Source organism: Gopherus evgoodei, chromosome 1 (genome assembly GCF_007399415.2).
Source record: "Gopherus evgoodei ecotype Sinaloan lineage chromosome 1, rGopEvg1_v1.p, whole genome shotgun sequence".
Lineage (NCBI taxonomy): Eukaryota > Metazoa > Chordata > Testudines > Testudinidae > Gopherus > Gopherus evgoodei.
Window position 1 is genome coordinate 322,821,118 of NC_044322.1, and position 14,953 is coordinate 322,836,070.

The following is a 14,953-nucleotide window of genomic DNA, read 5'->3' on the forward strand; positions in this document are numbered from 1 at the left end:
GGGCCGAGAAGGCTGGGCATGGAGGAGTCCAAGAGGAACCTGCTCACGGTTGAAGCGAAGGCACCTCTGCCCGGCCCTGCGCTCCCGCGGCTGCCCCCAGGCCGCTCTCCCCGGGCTCGGAGCACAGGAAGAGGCAGAATAAGGGGAAGCTGCCGCCGGGGCTTGTCACCTGCTGGCCCGGGGACGGCGGGCTGCCTCCATGGGGCGGGCTGGCTGGGGCTTGCCTCGCCTGTGCGTGCGGTGGGCAGCGCTGCTGCTAGCGCTCTGGCCCTGCTGCGCCCACGGGAACTGGATGTGAGTCGGGGGCGGGCGGGCAGCGATGGGGCTGGCGGGGCGGCCGGGGGAGGGGGCATTGCTGTGGCCGAGAGACTCCGGCTGCCTGGCTCTCACTCCCGGGCTGGTTCCGCAGGTGGCTGGGCATCGCCTCCTTCGGGGTCCCGGAGAAGCTGGGCTGCGCCGGGCTGCCGCTGAGCGGCCGCCAGAAGGAGCTGTGCAAGAGGAAGCCCCACCTGCTGCCCAGCATCCGCGAGGGCGCGCGGCTGGGCATCCAGGAGTGCCGGAGCCAGTTCAGGCACGAGCGCTGGGACTGCCTCCTCCTGCCCCCCGGCTCCGCCGCCGCCGCCGCCGCCTTCTCCGTCTTCGGCGCCGAGCTGAGCAGCGGTGAGTCCGCGGGGGTCCCGAGCCCGCTGCGCGCCCCCAGGTGCCCGCCAGCCGGGAGGGGCAAAGGCGCTGGCACCTGCCAAGCCCTGACGCCTTGGCAGGGGTTCGGCGGCCGCCGAGCAGCGTTAGTCCAACTTGGGGCGCAGCGGGGCGCCGGGCTGCGGAGGCCGCTACTCCATCCCCGTCCCCGGGCGGCGCGATCCGCCCATGTGCCGGGGCTAGACTGGGGCGCAGGGCGGGGACGAGCCAGAGGCTGGGAAGTGCGAACGTTGCACGGACGAGCAACCCCCGTCCCCCAGCTGTCCCCGCTTATGGAGGGCAGAGGGGCCGGGGCGGGGGGGAATCCTGGGGCCTACCGGTGCCCAGCGCCCCCCCTTGTGTCCCCTCCACCAGCTGCTCTCCAGACACTTTGCTGATAACCAGTCTACGGACACGCTAAAGGACCCCGCGGCCGCCGCCTCCTCCTCCTTTTCCCTGGCAAGGCGGGCAGCGGCACTGGCAGCAGCAGAACACAGTTGCTTTGATCCTGATCTTCAGACGGGCTTGGCACGTGTCCCCCTCCAGCAGGGGAATGGCTGGCTGGTGTAACTCACCATGCACCTGGGCTGTTGTGTTCTGGTGGGGAAAAAACACAGGATGCAACTTTACAAGGGGCCTGGATCTGATCTGACCTTGCCAACGCCTCCATTGATATTCTTGCAATTCCTTTGATTTACATGGAATTACACCTGGCTGACATCAGTATAAGTGAGGGTAGAATCAGGTGCATTATTATTTACATTCTTTTATATGCTGCTGGCCTTCCCCCAGTTTACACAAGAAATTTGCCCTGATTTCAGCCAGCTCTAGACAGCTGCCAAAGGCTTGATCCTGCTGCTGCTCAGGTCAATGGAGAAACTCCTGTTGATTGCAGGATCAACCCCCAAGCGAAATCCTACATAGACAGGCAAAGACACCATAAGCCTTGATGTGCACCAGTGTTGTTTAGTCTGATTTCAAGCAAGGGTCAACAGCATCAGTGCAAATCACAGTCTGTCCTAGCGTACTATGTCTACACTAGCTGTAGCAGTGTAGGGGAGGGATGGCTGAAATCTGCAGTGTAGACAAGACCTAAGTCTAAATTTCCAAAACCGTCATAGCTTATTGTAATTGTTTAATTTTGATCTGCTACATCCCTGCATGGCAAAGTGTTGTTTTAAATATTAATATTCTGAGATGAATATTTGTGCAGTTTTAATCCTGTTGTTTCACAGTGATGAGATTAACTGAGCAATCATAAACATCATTTCAAGCAAATCATTTGATTGTTTTATTTAGAAGTGCACACAATGGGTACAGTATCAGTGTAGAAATGTACCATGTACAGTGTAAATAAGGGGGAAAAAAGAATCCAAATGTTATGTTGTCTTAATTCTTTAAACATTTCTCATTGCTCTTTTTTGTTAGTTTTATTTGTTGTGTTATAATCACAGTATTTTAAACATATTTCATTAATACAATAATTAGAATGCAAGACCTCAGTTCAGCAAGGTATTTAAGCACATGCCGGCTTTAAGTATGTGAGTGGTCAATGGGAATTGGCTGAATCAAGGCTTAAACTAGGGGTAATTTGTCTATATTAGATGAAAGCATCAGCTCCTGCAAGAAGCTCTCTCCTTGCTCCCCTGGAGCCTCGCTGACTTGACATCTATCTTAGTTGATCAGGTTGTAGGATCTGGGCCAAATTTACTAATTAAACACAATTATTTTCAAATGTGTTTCACTAAAACATGTTCTCCTTTAATATAATTATTTTATGCCAAATGTTTATTGCTTTAGATACTGTTAATAAGTGATGACCAAGGCACCGATCCTCCCTACCCCCACAGCAGTAGTGTGATTGCTCCCAAACACTTTTGCACATGGTTCATTTTACTCACATGAGTATTCCCATTGAAGTCCTGTGCATAAGGTTACTCATCCATGTCAGTGTTCGCAGGATTTGGGTTCAGTCCCACACTACTTGTCTGAATGAAGAGTGCGCAATCAGGTCCTTCAGTAGTTTAAGATGGTATTTTGTCCCTGTGTAATGGTTGCTAAATGCTATTATACAGCACTTGAGAAATAAACCACAAAAATAAATAACTAAAAATAAGCAATACAAAGTAATGTAAATTCGGAAAGGGCCATCCTTGCAGTTACCTGTGTGAATAACTTTATTCATGTGACTACTTCTATGGATATCATTTGGGCCCAAACTTAGGGACTGACCCTGCAGATACTTAAACATGAGTGTCTTTACTGGTGTGAATAGTCTCATTCGTGTTTTTTAAGGGAAAAGTTGTTTTGGTGCCATCAAAACACTTTAATAGAAATGAAGTTCCTTTTCAGTGAGCAGTGTGGATAACTAAAACGCTCTCTTATAACAGTGGAGAAAATAGTGGTGCTTCAGCTGATGGCAGGATGTTTTAGATGGCCTTAATAGTGTGCTAACCTTACCGGAGCCTTTAAAGATACCAGGCCAGATTCTCTGGGGCTGTCACTTTATGCCACACCTCCAGCAGAATTTGTCTCTAAAGTTGGCTTAAACAGCATGGGAACAGTCACCCCAGGGCAGTGGTTCCCAAACTGGGGTTAGCGCACCGCTGGGGGTTCGCAAAATGTTACAGAGGTTCTTGGGAGAAAATTCCCTAATGTTGGACAGAGCTGTCCCTAGAGACCCTGGGCAGCATGGGGCCAGCAGCCTGGAGCCCCTGGACTTCCAGGAGCTAAGCAGATCAAAGCAAGCATGTCTGTCACACTGAGGAGATTTAAACGTCAAGATTCCTTATAAGAAATAGAAAGGGAGGTGGATATTTTTTGCTGTTTTTAAAATTAAATAGGCAGCTAGTATTGGTTTTTAAATTAAGAACAAGTTTAAACTTTGTTGTAACGTGCGTTGTTTGTCTAGACTGCTCAAGACCTGAATGCTTGTGTAGGAGGAACTCTCTGAATTGGCTTCTTAAATACCTGCATGCTGTTTCACATCTGATACTCCTTGATGAAGCATAGGAGCCTTGTCTTATAACAGGCTTATTCAAAGTGATACAACCTACGAAAGTGAGATCTTGGAAGAGTGTTGCCATTTTTGTAATGTAATAAAAATACTGTAATGATAAATCCTAATAATAAATAATGTGTAATAAGCATGTCAGAAGAATAAATTTTATATTTCCAGAATCACTGCTTTTATAATTTATACTCGGGTAAAGGAGAAAATTCCTGGAAATATTCATTTTTAGGAGGGGGTTTGTGAGACTTGACATTTTAGTGAAAGGGGTTCACAGGTTATTAAAGTTTGGGAACCACTGCCCCAGAGCAAGGATCATCCATTGGTGGCATAAAGATAGCACTTTGGCTTTATGCCACTTCCCCTTCTTAATGCCAGCCTACCAGAGAAAAGGGAGTATGGCCAAAAACCTTTATGCCACTCTGATCCCTGGCTGTGCTTTCAGCTTCTTCTGATTGTTGCACCCTTTGTAAATTAGAACAGCCCTGAGGTTCTTAAAGGTGGCATACAGTGGGATCTGGCCCTGTACAAAGGCAGCGCTATGATCCTGGGTGTGTACAGGTGAACTTTGGGTCACCCCATGATCTGAACCATTTTCTCCTTATTCAAATCAGTATTAATGGTGGAGAGCAGCAGGGCTGATCAGAAGTTTTCAACTGAAATTTATTTTTGAAATTTTTCTGGGGCAAACCCCCCACAAATCCACTTCTGAAAGTGGTGAACAAAAGCAAATGTTCCATTAATTATGCTCAGAATGAAGTAGCATAATTAAGGGAACAGTCCTGAAAAATGAAATGTATGTGAGCAGTCCTTCTGCATCTGCGAAGTCTTTTTAGGCTGGGGTCTCGTTTCCATGCCACCGATGTAACTCCATGAATCAGGCTCACTGACATCAGTGGGATATGGTGTAAATAATGACCGTAGAGCTCTCTTATTATATCCCTTGAATAATAGCTACTGGGGATTGACTTCCAAGATTCATTTGTGACAATTAACAGTGGCCAGATATGGTTAATCTCTAAAATAACATTTCCATGCATTCTTTTTAGGCACCAAGGAAACAGCCTTTATATATGCAGTGACGGCGGCAGGCCTTGTACATTCAGTGACTCGAGCGTGCAGTGCAGGAAATATGACTGAGTGCTCCTGTGATACAAACCTGCAAAACGGTGGCTCAGCCACTGAAGGCTGGCACTGGGGTGGCTGCTCTGATGACATCCATTATGGAATGTGGTTTAGCAGAAAGTTCTTAGATGCACCTATTAAGAACATAACTGGAAAAGACGGGAATGGATTGATCTCAATGAACCTGCATAATAACGAGGCTGGAAGGCAGGTATGCATTAGAAGTTAGAATCGAACAAAATGCTTGGTAGATTTAACTGCCCAAAGTGGCATTAATGCAAAGAGGCCTGATCCTGACTGCAAGCAAGGATTGGGCCCATGGCAAGAGCCAAACTAAAATCTCCAGAGCAAAGAATTTCAAAACTGAGGCTATCATCTATCTAACTCACTTCATAGTTAAAAACCAAAAACCACAAAAATTTTGTCAGAGTTGGAGTGCAGTAGAGACTTTTATCATGCATGCCCCTCCTTTAGTCAAATTTAACCACACCCTTCTCAGAATAATGCTTGTGGCTTTGTTTCCTTTCTATTATATACAATGGGCTGCCTTTTTTTTTAATCTTTCTGTGGGTTGACAGAGTGGACATCAGGTTTCTTAGCTGCTATAGTCTATTTTTTTTAAAATTGCTCTTTACTTTGTTGCCCACAGTGCATTACATACTGTTATATAGACCCATGAATAAGCATTTTTAGACAGAGTTTATATACAGTCTTTCCTGAAAGAAGCTGAGTACCCACAACTCTTAGGAAAGTCAGCATGAGCTTTGAAATCAGTTGCAAAACTCTCATTAACTTCAGTAGGATCAGGATTAGGGCCCACAGTCTGCAATGATCAGGCGCTTGCCTATCACTCTCTAAGCTCTACCTACACTTAAAAATTAAATAAAAATTTTTAGCGTTGAGCACCATAGTTAGATTGAGGTAGCCCCTTGTCTTGACCGCTTCCATCAATGTAGGAAGCATCTATGCTATAGCAGCATAGCTGTAGCTGTGTAGATGTAGTGTAGATAAGCCCAGGGTAGTTTTATTGAAATCAATGTTGGCAGAGTAAGGTACCACTTTGTGTGAATAAGGATAGCAGAATTTGCCCCAATGAGAATCTAGGAATTTAGGACCTTACAGGATTGCAGGCCTTTTGTAATACAGAGCTCTGCAGTACAGCACAGAAAAGAGCACTGTAGAAATCATTTGGTGCACACACCTTAGTCCATGCTGCATTTTTCTACAGCGCAGCACTGGTTTTTGTATTTAAAAAAAAAAATTCATCCATGGCAAGCTTGTAGCAGTTAATGATCTTTAGCCACACTGTTTTTCCAGCAGAGCTGGAATTGTTGTTAATACCCTTGGAGAAAGTATGCAGACTATTTTGTGTGATTTCCATACAGTAAATATTTTGCAATTTAGCTGTGAGCTGTAGGGTAAAGCAAATACTGAGGCTTTTATGCAACGTGAAAGAGAAAGCAGCCCTCATTATTTACAGTTAGGATTTTACTCTAACCCTGGTATCAGTGAGTAAAATATCAGCATAAATTCTCTTGATTGTCCTAAATTCAAAATCCTTAAATAGACGTTGAAAAGAATTTAAACTGGTGTTCTGGGGCCTACAAGAAGGAGGTTTTGCAAGATATTGTGCTATTGTATGACCTTTCATAATAAATACCATCGTGTTTCAGATGCCATGTCCTTGCAAGAACAGTCTTCCAGGGAGTGATGTGACACTGTTCATTTGGAATAACTGGTACTGGTTTTGGTATGTGTAGAATACTCCAGTTCCTGTCCCATCTTTACTCAGAATCGTGTGTTTAAGCTTTGATATCCTAGTTTGCTCTAAGACATGTAACTTGAAAGTAGGAAGGACTGGAAGATGGGAAAAGAAGAGTGGGCCAGTGTTAACTAGTCTGAGACTGAGAACATCAAGGTTCAATTCCCTGCTCTGTCAGAGAGTTCCTGTGGCAAGTCATTTAGGCCCAGATTCTCGAAGATATTAAGGTACCTAACTCCCAAATGCCAGTGGGAGTTGGGCATCTAAATACTTTTGAGGCTGAGTGCCTTAGCTTCCTGTGTCTCAGCTGCCCTTCTGTAAATGGGTGGGGGGGAATAATTCTATCTTACCTCACAGGTGTTGTAATAGGTGAATAGACTTGTGATTATGAGGTGCTCAGATACTATGATATTTCAGATATCTAGACAGACTGGGGGCCAAACGCTCCCTTCTGGTTCCACAAGTAGAAAGAAGGAAAAAAGGAATGGATCTGGGTGGGGTGGGCTCTGTTGTATGCAACCCCTGTTCTTCCAAGCACTGTAGAAACTTTTCCCTGGATGCTTCTTGAAAATAAGTGAGTACAAGTGAGCTGTTGACAAGAGGGGTTAGTCTCAGGAGTCTGCTCCCCAATCCCATGAAAGTTCCAAGTGTATGTTAATTTTGACCCTTTGATAATGAACATACACTGCTCCCCTCTTGTTAAGTGGAAGTTGGAGAGAGCAGCAGTCAGGACCATTCTGAGAACACTGCCCCTACAGGAGCTCTGTTGCTGGGGAGGGGAGATGTGGCAGCATGCAGCGTCCATATGGATTTCCCTTGGCTCTGGTGGGTCTCAGAGGAAGGAACCTCAAACCTTTCTCTTGGGGGTGGGTGCAAACCTCTCCTCCCTCGGAATGATCAGGCTAAAACTGAGAGTCTGAACTCAAAGGGTTCCATGTCGCATAAAGGAATATACTAATTGACCCATCAGAATATTGTATTGACAGATAGTCAGAGGAACTCACAGGTGTGTAGCACTTCTTAGCTCTGAACCTATTAGATAATGATTTGGGGACAGGATGGCTCAGAGGATGTCTAATGGAGCAGTTTGGAATTGATTATTGGTCTGCTAGTGAGTGAAATGTCATCTGCTTAGTGGCCTGTGTGAAATTAGGTGATGGCCTTATCAAGGTCCAGATAACTGTCATCAGAACCACAATCCCTGTTGGCACTCTTGGTGACAGCATCGGCAAAGTGGATTGAGTGGGTGTGGACTGAAGTACTTACTCTGTCCTGTCATTGCTCCAAATGGGGCTGTTGCTTATAGGCCACAGTGTATGGTCTAAACAGAGGATTCAGCCACCAGGATAGCACCTTTCACAAACAGTAAATTCACCTCGCTTCCCTGTATATACACATACATACATAACCCATAAAAGCACTGCAGTGCATGTGACAGTGCCCATATGGCATAAGTTTCTAGCTGTAGTGGATCAGAACATATTGTACCTTGAAATGCCCTCAGATTATGCAGAAACATGAGACCATAATTTCCAGCATCCTGACACAATCTGGTCTGCTTTCATTTAGATGCTTACCATTAGGCACCAAAGTTTGGCCTCGTGCATAGAAGCTTGTTTCATGACAATCTGTTGTTGCAGTCAGAATATGAATACACTGCCTCACAATGCTATCCTTGCATTCACCTTTTAGAGCAGAACCACACTTTAATAAGGAAGGTGTATCCCACATCATGAAGCACCATGGGGACAGGTAATCAGAAACACTTAGATACGGGACTAGGGGTGAGAATGAGGCTCACATCATTTGCCCCACTAACTTCAATGGGGCTAGTCATGTGTGGAAAGTGAAGTTTGTGAAATTATTTGCAAGATCAGGGTGTATGTTCATGCAAAACCTAGAACCAATGTGGTTTCAGTCTACTTGGGGATGCTACATTCTACCATGATACATATAAATAATAATGGTAACTAGGATAATACTTTGAAATAGAATCTCTTTGTAAAACAGGTTTACTGTTTACATTCTCTATATGGTTTCTGTTTTTCTTTGTCATTTTTGCTAGCTTCTCAAGTTATTTACATTGTAACAAAGGCCCTCTTCTCTAAGAGGCCAGCTTCTCCTCTGCCTTAATTATAGTGAAGACTTAATGCCAAAGCCATGACTATCCAATCATTTCCTTATCAACTGATTCTGAAGATACAAACACAGGATTATAATTGTATAAATAAGTAGTGAGGAAGAGAACACAAGTATCTGCCGTGATTGCGATGGTGAATCAGAGTGTTACTGGAAGACTATTGTAAATTGGGGATGCCCAGGGGTAGTCTGGGCATAGGCCCTACACCCCATTCTTGCAGAGGAGCAGTTTGAGTGTTCTTACTGCCTGGACATAGCAGCCTCCAGCTCCAGATATGGCCCATGGGGTCTTGAAATGTTGCCTGCAACTCCTTCCCAGTTCACTAGGTTAGTCTGCATTGACTGATGGTTCTAACAGGTCAGGGCTCACACCTGCTATTCCTCTTTAATGACTCTGTGAATACCTCACTTGTTTGACTTACCAGCGACCTCGAGCAACAAGCAATTTCTATTCATGCACCAAGGAAGGTACAAGTCCAACCAAATATGGTCATGTGTATTTTTAATAATGTTTGTAGAGTTATACATAATTAGGTGTGACCTTGAAGATCCAGGCACATTGCCAGTGCAGCCCTCAGTATCACTCTGGAGTCAATCTGGCAATGTGCTGAGAGCCCTGAACTCCCACTGAAGTCAATGGGACCTAGTCAGGGCAGGGTCCGAAGCTTCAGCCACCCTGATAGAAATGTGTTCATTTTTTATTCCAGATTTACTGTAATGTTAAAACTTAAGGCAGGGACAAATCACTTCCTCTGCACCAAATTATAACAACTGCTCATTTGTTAAACTTGGGGCGAGGTGGGGGGGTTGCCAGTCAAGACACAAATAAAGACAGTCCTTGGCCCTTGGAGTTTGCAGCCTAAGACCCTGACTCTTAAATCTGTCCTTTGAGGATAGAGCAGTGCCCCTGATGTCACTGGGGCTCTGCATGGGGGCACGGCTCCAGTGGTTCTGATCAGTCTGCAGGATAAAGTAAGAGTCGCTGTCAAATCCAGAGGAAGGTGTTAAATTTGTATTTTTCCTCCCTCAGCCCCTTCGTTCCTCTCCTTTTATAAATGCTAGAGTGGGGAAGGCATGTGATGGACATGGGCGAGTATTTGTGGGCATCATGGAGGAAGTGGGTCTGTGGGAAGGATTTGAGTAAACAGAGAACAAGTTTTTTTTCCAGTGGATGCTGAAGAACTTGCTCTGTAGTTTGTGTGGAAGTGTGTGTTCCTGTACAGAGTTCTCCTAAGATCTTTGTGGTGTTGGTAAAGATATAAAACTGGAAAACACACCAGACTCTATTGCCTTATTAGTCTGCTGTAGGCTTAACCCAAGATCCCTTTTACACTCAGTTGTTATAAATCAGGGTAAATGGCCTTTAACCTTTCTGCACTAATAGCTTAAAAATGAATCTACTTTCCTGTATAAAGAGTTTAAATAGAAGCTTTTAGCTCCACTATTAAGTCTTAAAAATCAGCCTTTCTTAGTACTCTCCAGCTACTGGTGCTTCAAAAAATTTCATCAATAAATTGTTTAGTGATTAAAATGTATACATTTGTTGTGGGAGTGCAGGACAGGGGCAAGTTAGATACACTACAGACAAGTATAATATGGACTTTTCCGCACCAATTACCAATGAAGCCATATAGCGTGTTACTAATGGAGAGGTTCAAAAAAATGTAGGCTTCATCATTTTGCTAAGTCTGTGTATATCAGGGGTGGGCAAACTACAGCCCATGTGCCGGATCCAGTCCCTCAGTGCTTTTGACCTGGCCCGTGGGTAAGCAGCTCCGGGCCGGAGCCCGCACCCTTAACCCCTACTGCACCCCAACCCTCTGCTCTGAACTCCCTGCTGCACCTTGCACCCCTCCTGCACCCCACCCCCCTGCCCTGAGCCTTCTCCCGCACTGTGCACCCCCTCCTGCACCCCAAACCCCTTCCTTGAGCCCCCCCATACATCCTACACTCTCCCTGCGCCAACCCCTTGCCCTTAGCCCCTTCCTACACAACGCACCCCCTCCCAAACCCCACAGTACCTCCCACACCCCAACCCCTGTCCCAGCCCTACATTCATGGCCCTGCATGCAATTTCTCTGGCCAGATGTGGCCCTCGGGCCAAAAACTTTGCCGACCCCTGATGTACATGATAGTTTTTTTAACTTCTCCAGAACTGTGTCACGTGTACCAATAGACACACCTCATTGTTTACTTCTACATATGACCGTCCATGAGAGATTGAAGGGGAAACCATTACACTCACTCTCTGCTAAAGATTTGAGCTGCAGTCCCAGCTGTAGGAAGTTAGTGCTTTGTTTACAGTCTACAGTTTTTCGAGGCTGGCTCCAATATAAGCTCTGCCTAGATTCTTGTGTGCACTGCAGAAGCCTAATTAAGGCTGCAGACACCGTTTGCCCTGAAGACACTTTTTATTAAGTCGTCTTATATCTGAAAAGGATTTCAAACTTATTCCACCCAACAGAAACACTTCAAAAAGGAAAGTATTAACTCTACTGATATTTCTAAAATACTGCAAAATTATAAACAATATGGATAAGTTACACTATCAAAATACGTTAGCTAGTGTTTGTGTGCAGTGAAAAAATGCATTGAAAACAAAAGACATTAATGGCAAACCTAACTTAATACCTATGCCAACAGTAGAGCCTGATCCTGCCTGTGTGACAGCCACCTGGGACTTAACCTAAGACCTTGGATCTAAATGTCCTCAGCTAAATCCGCTCTCATTCCCAAACTGTGCACTGTTAAACATCATTGCTGTGTTCCACTCAAGAGGTAGCTGCATTTCAGCAATGGGTGGAATGATTAAGTATATGTAGGTTAGGGGAAACTTTGAATCCTTCAGAATGAAAAAAAGGCATACACGTTAATTTTGAAGTAGTAATAATGGAAACGTACAATTTATTTTGTCTTGCTAAGATGAGCTGTAGGTGCTCAGCACCTCTAAAAAGTCAGGCCCTGTGCATGTCTTAAGCTAGGTACCCAGAGAGAGTAACCACTAAAAATTTGTCCCTTCTGTGCCCTTGTTTCCCCATCAGTAAAATGCTCAGAGACCTATGGATTACTAGTGAATGAGCAATATTTTTAATGAATGAGGAAATACGGTGGAATTAAAGTCAGAATATTGGTCTCAATTTGTTTTCAGGCTGTAGCAAAGCTGTTGTCAGTGGATTGCCGTTGTCATGGAGTTTCTGGGTCCTGTGCCGTGAAAACTTGTTGGAAAACTATGTCTTCATTTGAAAAGATTGGCCAGTATTTAAAGGATAAATATGAAAATAGTATACAGGTATCGGACAGACTGAAGAAAAAGCTACGCAGGAAAGAAAAAGCCCAACGGAAAATACCAATCCGCAAGGAAGATCTTCTCTACATAAACAAGTCACCCAACTACTGTGTAGAGGATCGCAAACTCGGGATTCCTGGAACACAGGGAAGGGAATGCAACCGCACTTCGGAGGGACCAGATGGCTGCAACCTCCTCTGCTGTGGCCGTGGTTACAACACTCACGTGGTCAGACACGTGGAGAGGTGCGAATGCAAGTTTGTCTGGTGCTGTTATGTTCGCTGCAGAAGATGTGAGAGCATGACTGATGTTCATACCTGCAAATGAGATACGCTGCCTCCGAAAACAAAGTAACTCCTTCCTGCTGAACAGGACTCATTCCTCCTGTGTTGGAATAACAAGAGGATCAGTCTCAGTAACAGACCTCACGGAATGTATTGTATTCCAAACAGTTTGGTTTCTAACTGAAAGAGCAACTCAAGACAAATAGTAGCGTGCACAAAATGATAAAGTAACAGCAAAAATGGCCATGCCTTCTGAGAAGTCCAGGTGGATAGTGACATATTTGAATATGTAATGCCAGAGCTAGTTAGAGGTATTAAACTTTTCATCAGCAACAGCCATAACATGATGATCAAGAATTGCCTTAATGTTGTCAATAAATATAGTGGAAAAAAGTCAAGAAGAGGTATTGGCTTTTGATGGCCACAGGCTGAAAGGATACTGGACAAGTGAGAGGTGTCATGGAGTCCTCACTCCCTTCTGTTTAATAATGGGAACCATTCAGGAACTAGAATTGCCCATGTATGGCTTGTACCTGCATGCTGCTGAAAGAAATGAGGATGCAAAGCTCTACTGTTGAACATGCAGTGCTTGATTAGCCACTGTGCAGAGGGGCAGTCATGTAGTGTAAATGTCTTGGTGCTCAGTAATGTGAGCTGAGTAGTTGGGAGAGTGGAGATAATGGGTATATTTTGGGTGGAAATGAGGCATGGCCAGGCCATCAGTCCTGGAGTTCGTTCTAGTGAATGTGCACAGTAGCTGCCATTTTTAGTATTTTCACAAGGCTATTACTCAAATGTGCTTAGAACAACTGAAAGGAGGGCAGCTGTGTAGGAGAGAATGGTAGCTGAAGGAAACAAACTGCTGCAGCCAGCTCCTCCAGGTCTCATATGTGTGTGGGGCACAGTGTTCTTGCCAGCCCCCTATCTTTAGCCCCAGTGCTCTCAGCTTACTGTACTGTTGGGTCAAAAGTAACAAGTCACCATCTTACAGCTGTTTTAGTGGTGGCTTAGCTCTGGTTCTCTTAATCCTCAGCCACATCACATGCAGGATCAAACCAGGAGAAATTTATCATAAAGGGAAATAAATGTCAAAAACAGAACTTTTTTTACCCTCCTGCCTTTAAGAACATAAGTATGGGCATACTGGATCAGATCAATGATCCATCTAGCCCAGCATCCTGTCTTCTGACAGTGGCTGGTACCATATGTTTCAAAGGGAATGAATGGAACAGGGCAATTTATCGAATGTTCCGTCCCATCATTCAGTCCCAGCTTCTGGCAGTCATACTTTAGGGAGTCCCAGAGCATAGAGTTGCATCCCAGGCCCTCCTGACTAATAGCCATTGATGGACCTATCCACCATGAATATCTTTGCAGATATAGTAGCTAGAATATTTCAACAGATCACTCCCCAGCCAGTGTTGCTTATAAAACAAGATCAAATGCATAATGTATTTGATAGATTATTTTAATGGTGTGAGCCACTTACTGTACTGGTATTATTTTCCCCCCATTTTTGGCCCATTGTTATTTACATCTGTGAAAGGATGGGAACCATTCAGGGATTAGGCATTACCCATGCAGAGCTTGTTCCTCCACACTGCTGAAAGAAATGTGGATGCAAAGCTCAACTGTTGAACATACAGTATTTGCTCAGCAGCTGTGCAGAGAGGTCCATGTAGTATATGAAATGCATCTGGTGCTGATTGTTTATTTGTAATTATGTGTTAAATACTGCTTTAAAAGCATTGTGCGAAAGGGTTTTGGTTGCTGAAATATACAAAGATGTATTTTTGATAAGATAAAGTTTATATTTTGTAAATATTTAAATTATGCAAGTTATAGAAAAGGCTTTAAAGGCATGTGTATTAAGTTCCCTGAACTAACACAAGATTACAATGTTTGACATTTGCTGGTTAGATCTCTTACTGTTGCAGTAGCTTTTATCTGACTTTTATTCACACGTGTAAGGCGAAAAGCATGTATTTGAGCTATTACATAAATGACATTTCTTAACAGCATTGCACTTTTAGATATTACAGCTAAAATACACCTATTATGACACACTGAGAATTTTATTTTTGAAATGAGCAATTGAATTATATTTGCTACATTTTCCTTTTCCTCTTAAATTTGCTTGAGGAAGACCTAGAGAACACAACAAACACTTCTGTTTGTTTTGTACATATGTTATTTTTCTTGGACGTGATGATACTGGATTTGTTCTCATGTTTCCTGTTAGATTTACATGTGAGGTTTTCTAAAGAAGCAGACTACATTTACTGACATCAGAACCACCCAAGAAAGATTCCAGTTTGGTGAAATTCACCACAGTTGCCAAGTCAGCACGAGGCCTAACTCTGTTTTGAAGGCTAGAGTGTGACATACACGGTTCATATGCTTTGTGCTGGCCCTCTGTTCACAGGTGGATTTCACCTACTCATTTTAATCACAGTAGCGGAGGGCTCTAAGGCACCTCAAGAAATCAATTCCCTTGAGCTGAATCAGATTTAAATATACCTAGACCATCCCTGATAGATGGTTATCTTACAAACCACCAGTGACAGGGATTCCATCATGGGAGTTTTTCCTGCATAATGACTGCAAACTATGATAATTTATAAAATATGGGATTACAGTACTTCTGTTACCATAGAGTGGCAGAATAT

The 14,953-nt window shown here is 44.2% G+C and overlaps 2 protein-coding genes across 2 annotated transcripts in view; one reads left to right on the top strand and one right to left on the bottom strand.

Annotated features, from left to right (window-relative positions):
* Nucleotides 1-57: 57 nt before the first annotated feature.
* On the top strand, nt 58-12,384 carry WNT16 (Wnt family member 16). Its single transcript, XM_030549103.1, has 4 exons — nt 58-294; nt 410-660; nt 4,738-5,024; nt 11,863-12,384. The coding sequence occupies exons 1-4, from the start codon at nt 200-202 to the stop codon at nt 12,325-12,327; spliced, it is 1,098 nt and encodes a 365-aa protein (XP_030404963.1). The 5' UTR covers nt 58-199; the 3' UTR covers nt 12,328-12,384.
* FAM3C (family with sequence similarity 3 member C) overlaps nt 12,303-14,953 on the bottom strand; it is a 77,683-nt gene continuing 75,032 nt past the window's right edge. Inside the window, exon 11 of the mRNA XM_030549101.1 lies at nt 12,303-12,384. The gene's annotated coding sequence lies outside the window, so the exon portion shown is untranslated. The remainder of the gene's footprint in view (nt 12,385-14,953) is intronic.